The 9,685-nt window shown below is 40.6% G+C and overlaps 1 protein-coding gene across 3 annotated transcripts in view; it reads left to right on the top strand.

Annotated features, from left to right (window-relative positions):
* The window catches only part of immt (inner membrane protein, mitochondrial (mitofilin)), a 25,144-nt gene extending 16,754 nt beyond the window's left edge, over nucleotides 1–8,390 (top strand). For all 3 annotated transcript variants that reach the window (XM_067456772.1, XM_067456771.1, XM_067456773.1), the window contains 4 exons: nucleotides 1,705–1,928; nucleotides 2,611–2,742; nucleotides 5,471–5,600; nucleotides 7,087–8,390. In XM_067456772.1, coding sequence (XP_067312873.1) covers nucleotides 1,705–1,928; nucleotides 2,611–2,742; nucleotides 5,471–5,600; nucleotides 7,087–7,694 — 1,094 coding nt within the window. In that variant the 3' untranslated portion in view covers nucleotides 7,695–8,390. The remainder of the gene's footprint in view (nucleotides 1–1,704; nucleotides 1,929–2,610; nucleotides 2,743–5,470; nucleotides 5,601–7,086) is intronic.
* Nucleotides 8,391–9,685: the final 1,295 nt, after the last annotated feature.

Below are 9,685 nucleotides of genomic sequence, written 5' to 3'. Positions count from 1 at the left end.
TGATCCTAGTATTGAGATGTGTTTTGATCAGATCTCAAGTGGAGACTCTAAATACAGGTGTAAGCGCATCTGAAACTCTTGTCCACTTTGGTCCACTTCCAGAGTTACAAACCCGAGTCCAAAAAAGTTAGGACACTGAACAAATTGTGAATAAAAACAGAATGCAATGATGTGGAAGATTCAAATTTCAATGTTTTATTCAAAATACAACAACGATGACATATCTACGGAAGCTTATTGCATTCACTTGAGAAAAAAAATCTACTCTGTTTTTCTGAATTAATGAGATCCCTCAAAATCCAGCCAAGAGCTCTATTTTAGCTGGATTGCATGGAAGTAAACATATCCCGCCTTTCTAATTTAATCCGGATTTATTTTACTTTGGGTTTGAGACATTGTCTTTAAGTAATAACATTTTTATTGTTTTTAGTGCATCCTGTGCAGACACCTCAAGACAGCAGAAAAGAACATTCTGATCTGCTTGACATCGCTTTTGCACTGATCCAGTATTTTCAACAATTGCCTGATTGTCTCTTGTGTCACCACGTAGCCAGCCTGAATGCATTTCAAATGCATCATCTTAACACGATCACATAGTAATGCGTATCAATAGCACGAGTGTGAAATCGTGTCTAATGTATATCGTCTGCAATGTATATCGTGTGGAATGTATACTGAGATAATGCAAGTGCTACACAGTCTTTCCACGTGCATATGATACACACTTTATGGCGTGCAAATGACATGCTCTTGGGTAGGTTGGGGATGGTGGGATGGGGGGTACGTACGTATAATATGCCATAAAGTGCGTATCATAAGCACGTGAAAAACTGTGTACCAAATGCACACCAGAACTCATTTTAGCGTATACATTCCACAAGATTGCGCACTTATTTATACTACTATTTATACGCATTTTCATGAGATTGGGCTCGCAAAGCATACCATATCTGATATGGAGAAACAGGCAAATTCTTGAGGTGTCTACACAAATTTGACGCACTAAAAACAATACCATTTATATTACATAAAGACAGCAGCAATGTTTCAAACCCAAAGTAAAATAAAACTGGATTAAACTTGAAAGGCAGGACATGTTTACGTCCATGCAATCCAGCTAAAAGCAGGATTTTGAGGGATCTCATTAATTCAGAAAAACAGCAAAAAAAATGTATTCATGAAAAATTATCTCATAATTCTGAGATAATTAAGTCATTAATTCAGAAAAACAGAGTACATTTTTTTTCTCAAGTGAATGCAATAAGCTTCCGTACATATCAAATTGAGAAAATGTATTATTTAATGGGAAAAATAAGTTGATTTTAAAGTTCATGGCATCAACGCATCTCAAAAAAGTTGGGCCAAGGCCATGATTCCCCCTGTGTGTCATCCCCTCTTCTTTTTATATCAGTCTGCAAACATCAGGCGACTGAGGAGACGAGCTGCTCAAGTTTAGGAATAGGAATGTTGTCCATTCTTGTCTAACACAGGCTTCTAGTTGCTCAACTGTCTTTGGTCTTCTTTGTCACATCTTCCTCTTTATGATGCCCAAAATGTTTTCTAATGGTGAAAGATCTGGACTGAAGGCTGGCCATTTCAGTGCCGGATCCTTCTTCTACACAGCCATGATAGTGTTTGAGTTTGAGTGCAAGAGCACAGAAGCTCATCCAGTCGTGTGAAACGCTGCTCTGTTGTGTTTGTCAGCGGGGAAGCTGAGCGCAGACGACCTGAACTCTCTGATTGCTCACGCGCACCGACGCATCGACCAGCTGAACCGCGAGCTGGCGGAGCAGCGCGTGAGGGAGCAGATCCACATCGAGACGGCTCTGGAGCAGCAGAAGATGGAGGACCAGAAGAACCTGGAGAGGGCTGTGGCCGCCGCGCTGGAGCACAGCCGAGAGGACATCCGGCTGCAGCAGGAGAAGAAGGTGTGTGCACTGCAAAACATGTAAATGAAGTGAGTTTTGGCTAACACAAGCAAAATGAAGAAGGTGTGTGCACTGAAAAACATGCTCCTCTTACTTAGTATTTTTGTCTTGTTTCCAGTCCAAATATCTAAATATTCTTGAATCAAAATTACTAGATAAGTAAAATGGCATAAGATATTTTTTCTTGTTTTCTGGGGGAAATCTAAATGAAGAGAGTTTTTGCTTAAAACAGGCAAAATGATCTGCCAATGGGGTGAGAAGAATAATCTTATTTCTGTTTGGGACGGAAACAAGAAACAAGATTTAAATCAGAAATAAGATTATTTTTCTCACCCCATTGGCAGATCATTTTGCCTGTTTTAAGCAAAAACTCTCTTCATTTAGATTTTATTTTCAACAAAACAAGGAAAAATATCTTATGTGGTTTTACTGATCTAGTGAATGCATCTTGAGTTAAGAATTTTTTATTATTTAGACTGGAAACAAGACAAAATTACTGAGTAAGGAGAGCATTTTTTGTAGTGTGACCCCCAGCGCCCTGTGCATCAGCACCAAAGCCTGCTTTCATTCTGAACGTGTGTGTGTGTGTGTGTGTGTGTGTGTGTGTGTGTGTGTGTGTGTGTGTGTGTGTGTGTGTGTGTGTGTGTGTGTGTGTGTGTGTGTGTGTGTGTGTGTGTGTCAGCTCCAGGAGGTGCGTGAGGTGATGGAGGCTGAGATGAGGACACAGCTGCGCCGTCAGGCTGCTGCTCACACTGATCACCTGAGGGACGTGCTGAAGGTCCAGGAGCAGGAGCTGCGCGAGGAGGCCCAAGAGGTACATCTGCATATCAATCAATATTACACAAGCTCCTTACCAGAAGTGCCGTGGGATTTTTTTATGACAACAGAGAGTCAGGACCTCGGTTTAACGTCTCATCTGAAGGACGGACACAGATGAAGATTTTTAACTCAGCCGTTGCTCGTATAATGCATGTCAATGGGGTGTATTTCTATGCGAGTAAAACACACACACATACGAATCCATATTAAACCCTGAGGCTCTGGACGACACATTGATGTCTAACACCGTGTCCTAACTACACGTGATAAGATTTCAGCGAAAAACAACTTGTCTGTCCACACCAGACGCGACACAATTATGAGATGCAAATCAATCAAAAAACCCAGCCTATCAGAACAGCGTGTGGGCGGGCTCTAGCACCAGAGATTAATCTTGACGGCACTCGCAAGGAAATTAATAAGTCTACATTATCAAATTCACAAATATTATACCATTTAAACTACTAAAATACATACTGAGTTACTAAAACAATCGTTGGCATAGAACATACTTGTTTGTTGTTCACAGTTTGAATGCTTTTGTTTCAGTGTGTTTAATTTCAAGATCTGAGGTGCTTTTAGTTTGACAAAGCTGGGAGCGCTAAATGATATTCACTACACACTTTTAACATTTAAATAAAGAACAAACACTACTTGAGATTATCATTGCCATGTTTTGTGTTGTTGTTCCAGCCGCGACGTCGCACAAAAATAGAAAACGTTTCTAAAATAGATTCGTCGCGTGTCGCCGTCGTTGCTGGTTAGGACAAAAACTCGAATTAACATGGAAAAGACGCCTTTTATCGCGTGTCGTGGCGTCGCGTGTAGTTAGGACACTGTGTTAAGACACGAAACGATCGCTTTCTGACAGAAACACCACAGTATTTGTGTTATTTTACCTCATATCAGGCGAATCTCATCTAGTGTTCCCAACGCCATTACTTCCGCCCATGTCAAGCGTGAGCTTTTCAGCATTGAGCAACAGAGCAAGGCCAGCATTTGTGCTTATGAAACTTAAAACTCTTTTAATTTTTGCTTAAATGAGCGAAGGTTTGGCTAGATAAGACCCTTATTCATCGTCTGGTGTCGTTTAAAGCCCTTTGAAGCTGCACTGAAACCGTCATTTGGCCTTTGAACCGTTTGAGGTCCATTAAAGTCCATTATATGGTGAGAACTCCTGGAATGTTTTCATCAAAAACCTTTATTTCTTTTTTCCACTGAAGAAAGAAAGACATGGACATCTTTGATGACGTGGGGGTGAGGAAATGATCAGTAAAAGATTACTGTACAGTATACAGTAAAAGTGAACTAATCCTTTAATAAATGGATGTACCATTACATGCTATATTTTTACTTGTCATCTTCATTAATTTAATGTACGCTTGGATAAATCTGTAATTTAAAACTCCAGTCCATAACCAGCCAGTGTTCAAATCGACGTCCTTATCTTTTCTGATCATATTTCAAGCGATTCAAACCCCTCATGATGAACAGCACATCTGAAGTGCCTCAGCGGAAGGAAATAACGCATTAATAACCAGCTTTACTATATCGGACAATACCAGTAACATTAAACATTAACATATATCTGCTGATACTGATATGGTGGCGATATATCAAGCATATATGTGACCCTGGACCACAAAGCCAGTCACACAGTTTTTATTTATTGAGATTAAAACATCACCTGAAAGCTGAATACATAAGCTTTCCATTGATGTGTGGTATGTTAGGACAATATTTGGCAAATCTGGAATCTAAATATTGAGAAAATCTCGTTTAAAGTCATCTAAATAAAGTCCTTAGCAATGCATATCACTACTATGTCATATATTTATAATAGTAAGACACTATAGTGCTGTCACCAATCAAATCACTGACAGTAGAACTCATGGCACAGAAGTTGCATCTGAATTGGTACAGTTACTCCTTCATACATAATGTTCAGATTAATTTAGCATTAAAACATTATTTAACATTCACTGAATCATTTATTCAACCGATTTGTTCAAAGCAGAAACGTTGCCGAATTAGCAAAGACCCAGTTTAAAATGTGTCATTTAATATTAACTTCTGGTTTATTGACCTATTGTATAACTGTGTTGTATAACGGTTGTATAACTTTTGCAATCACGCCTATATTCATGAAAACAGCTCTCCTGCTCTTGTGATATTGCTTAATTATATTCTAGTGTTATATAAAAAAACGAAATCTCAGAATTTTTTGGTCATTTATATACATTTTGGGCATTTTTGAGACAAAGCTGCATTGATTTTGAACCCGGCAGCACAGAAACACAGAAATCACATTACAAAGAAGTTATTGATTGCATTTTAAGCAGTAAGTTGTACATCAAATCACATTAATGATGTTAAATAAGACAATGCACCGGCAGTTTACCGTAGTGATTATCCTGCACTTGTGGTCTTGACTGGTCTTGAGATAAAATCCGAGATAAAGTCAGAGACAAGACCAAGACCTTCGAAAAAATGGTCTTAAGACCGGTCTCGAGTACTACTAATAATACATTTGATATATTTACAGTAGGACATTTACACAATATCTTCATGGAACATGGTCTTAATATCCTAATGATTTTTGGCATAAAAGAAAAATAGATAATCTTGACTCACACAATATATTGTTGCCTCAAATATAGAGATGATCTGTTTTCATGTGTGTCGTTGTGTGTGTGTGTGTGTGTGTGTGTGTGTGTTTGCAGATCCTGAGCAGTAAGATGATGGAGCAGGAAACTCATTACCGCAGACTGACCCAAGAACAGCTGGACACTTTCACTCTGGACATGAACGCGGCGTACGCCCGTCTGAAGGGCATCGAGGAGGCCATTGACAGTAAGTAGGGCTGTCAATTGATTCAAATATTTAATCGCAATTAATTGCATTATTGTCATGAGAACTCGCGATTAACCTCATGATTTGCATGCGTTAGCTTTCGATTAATTGCATGACTGTCGTGAGTTAGCTTTTGATTAATTGCATGACTGTCGTGTGTTAGCTTTCGATTAATTGCATGATTTGCATGCGTTAGCTTTCGTTAATCGCATGACTGTCATGTGTTGACTCTCAATTAATTGCATGATTGCCATGAGTTAGCTCACGATTAATTGCATGATTGGCACGCGTTAGCTTTCGATTAATTGCATGACTGTCAGGAGTTAGCTTTCGATTAATTGCATGATTTGCATGCGTTAGCTTTCGTTAATCGCATGACTGTCATGTGTTGACTCTCAATTAATTACATGATTGCCATGAGTTAGCTCACAATTAATCGCATGATTTGCATGCGTTAGCTTTCGTTAATCGCATGACTGTCATGTGTTGACTCTCAATTAATTGCATGATTGCCATGAGTTAGCTCACGATTAATTGCATGATTGGCACGTGTTAGCTTTCGATTAATTGCATGACTGTCAGGAGTTAGCTTTCGATTAATTGCATGATTGGCATGCGTTAGCTTTCGTTAATCGCATGACTGTCATGTGTTGACTCTCAATTAATTGCATGATTGCCATGAGTTAGCTCACAATTAATCGCATGATTGGCATGCGTTAGCTTTCGATTAATCACATGACTGTCGTGAGTTAGCTTTCGATTAATCACATGACTGTCGTGAGTTAGCTTTCGATTAATCACATGACTGTCGTGAGTTAGCTTTCGATTAATTGCATGATTGCCATGAGTTAGCTCACAATTAATCGCATGATTGGCATGCGTTAGCTTTCGATTAATCGCATGACTGTCATGTGTTGACTCTCAATTAATTGCATGATTGCCATGAGTTAGCTCACAATTAATCGCATGATTGGCATGCGTTAGCTTTCGATTAATCACATGACTGTCGTGTGTTGACTCTCAATTAATTGCATGATTGCCATGAGTTAGCTCACAATTAATCGCATGATTGGCATGCGTTAGCTTTCGTTAATCGCATGACTGTCATGTGTTGACTCTCAATTAATTGCATGATTGCCATGAGTTGACTCACAATTAATCACATGGTTGGCATGAGTTGACTCACAATGAATCACATGGTTGTCATGCGTTAGCTTTCGATCAATCGCATGATGGTCATGTGTTGACTCTATTAATCGCATGATTCGCATGACTTAAATCGAGATTAATTGCATGGTTGCCGTGCGTTAGCTTTCGTTAATTGCATGATTGTCATGTGTTGGCTCTCGATTAATTGCATGATTGGCATGAGTTAGCTCACGATTAATCACATGATTGGCATGCGTTAGCGTTATGCGTTATACTAACCCTTTAATTCTCATCTTCTGTTTGACCTTCAACTAATCTTTTCTCTCCTGTCTCCAAGGTCATGTGACAGCAGAGGAAGAGGCCCGTAAGGCTCACCAGCTGTGGCTTTCGGTCGAGGCTCTGAACTACACGCTGAAGTCAGCCGGTGCGGATTCGCCCACCGAGCCTCTAGAGGGCGCTGTGCGCGGCATCAGAGAGAGCTGCGCCGAGAACGAGTTCGCCCAGGCCCTGGCCACCGCCATTCCCGGGGAATCACTGAGCCGTGGCATCTACAGCGAAGCTTCCCTCCGCGCACGCTTCTACGACATCCGCCGGCTGGCACGCCGCGTAGCGCTAATCGACGAGACCCGCAACAGCCTTTACCAGTACTTCCTGTCCTACCTGCAGTCCGTCCTTCTGTTCGAGAGGGAGCAAGAAGCACCACCTGCTAAACTAGCGGCGGAAGATCTCGACACGTTCAAGCTGCTAGCCTACGCTACGTACAGCATCGAGCGCGGCGATTTGGAGCTAGCCGCGAAGTTCATCAACCAGCTCCGCGGCGAGGCTCAGCGCGTGGCGCAGGACTGGCTCAAAGAAGCCCGGCTCACTTTAGAAACCAAGCAGGTGATTAGCCTGCTCTCGGCGTATGCTAACGCCGTAGGGCTAGGCACCACGCAGGCCCCTTAGCCACACCCACTGTGGAGATTATGTAAATTACGAGGAGTGTCATTTGCCCGCTGTTAACAGAACCTTCCGCTCAGCTCATTAATTTATAAATAGTTTGCGTGCTAGCCAAAAAAATGTCCGAAGCACTTTTTAGGAAGTCTCTGCCCTTAAAGGGACAGTTCACCCAAAAATGAAAATTGTCATTTACTCACTCATATGTTGTTCCAAACCTGAATGAGTGTCTTTCTTCTGCCGAACACAAAAGAAGATATTTGGAAGAATGTTTGTAACAAAGACTAGAGAACAAACATTCACTACTATAGTAGGGGGGAAAAATACTATGGTCTCTCGTCTTTGTTACAAACATTCTTCCAAATATCTTCTTTTCTGTTCGGCAGGAGAAAGACACTCATACAGGTTTGGATCAACATGAGGCTGAGTAAATGACAGAATTATACTTTTTTGGTGAACTGTCCCTTTAAATCAGTTCTTAAGTGGCCTACCATCCAGAACAGCAGCATTGGCGCTCCTCCTCTGTGTATATGCCGCACTTTTCACGGTTTCGGCTCAGACGAGCGCTTGGCGGGTCGGTTCCGAACCACTGATGGGAACCCAGTCACGGTGCACATGTAACGCTTCAGTTTCAAAGTTATACTCACTGGTTGTTTATTAACCCAGACTGTATTGGAGATCAATAAATCATGGCTGTTGACGAGAGTGGCATCTGTTATTTGCATGTCTGAGTTTAGTTGGGGTTCATTTGTTATTCCAGCTATGCCAGATTCATAACCGCAGATCGTGAAGATTTAATAAACGAGGCTGTGATTGAAGGATGAAGGTGCATTTCGCAAAGTCATTGTATGCTAGGGATGCGCGATATACCGGTACTGGAAAAATACCGGTATATATTTTATTTAAAACGGTACGATATCATGATTTGGCACATTTCGGTATATGCTGCTGTTCCGAAGTTCACCGCTAGATGGCAGCGCGCTACCCAAACTGACCCGAAACAACCGGCAAATGTGACAACAACAGATGAACAAAATGGATAAAGCAGTTGAATCTCACTCAAGATGCCCAAAACGAATTAATAAAGAGAGGAGTAGAAGTGACATTTGTAATGACTTTGCTTATAAAACTGATGAAGAACCATCAAACCTAGCCAAGAAGCATATCTGTCACTATTCTGACTTTAAGACTTCTGAAGAGATCGACAGGTCAGTGAATCATTCAAACCATCTCATTTAGACATTTATTTTCTTTTAACACTGATCAACGCACACACATAGCCTAACATAAGATCGAATATCACAATCTCCAGCGTTCGTTTCAGCCAATGACATTTAGATCTCATTATATTTGCACGCGTACTATTGCACTATTTATATTCCCGTTAGACACAACCGCCTGTGTTTATGTGAATAACTTACTCACTAAAGATGGACATTTGTACATAACTCTGTGTATTTGACTGTTTAAGGAAACTTAATGTGTAATGTGCGAGCGTGACTGAGTGACAGGCGTGTGTGTGTGTGTGTGTGTGTCGTATGAGCTCATATCTCCTGTAACTGTTATTACGAAATGCTATAAAATCACTTGCATGTTCAAATGATTTCCGTTCTCCATCCCGAGACGAGCGTGAAATGTTGAATCGGATTATGCAGATTGCTTTAGTGTAGTGCGATGTCTTTTGAAACCAGAAGCAATTTGCTCATTTTGATAGATTTTTGCTGAAATTATTTCTCACAAGAAAGTTTTCAAATGACTGATTTGATGTGATAAGCTTTGCTGATTAATTTACTAATAAACATTTGTGGTAATTTCCCACTTTATAAACTCAAAACTTGCATAATTGAACTCATTCGCGTGCAATATACCCGCGCTAATATCAGACCTTGTGGTATCGATTTAATATCGGTACTTCGGTATTAGATTGTGGTACCGTACCGAATCCAAAATTGTGGTATCGAGCCATCCCTATTGTATGCATAGAAATCTTAAAGGCACAC

The sequence above is a fragment of the Pseudorasbora parva genome, chromosome 11, assembly GCF_024679245.1.
Source record: "Pseudorasbora parva isolate DD20220531a chromosome 11, ASM2467924v1, whole genome shotgun sequence".
Classification (NCBI taxonomy): domain Eukaryota; kingdom Metazoa; phylum Chordata; class Actinopteri; order Cypriniformes; family Gobionidae; genus Pseudorasbora; species Pseudorasbora parva.
This window is presented reverse-complemented; position numbering and strand designations above follow the sequence as displayed.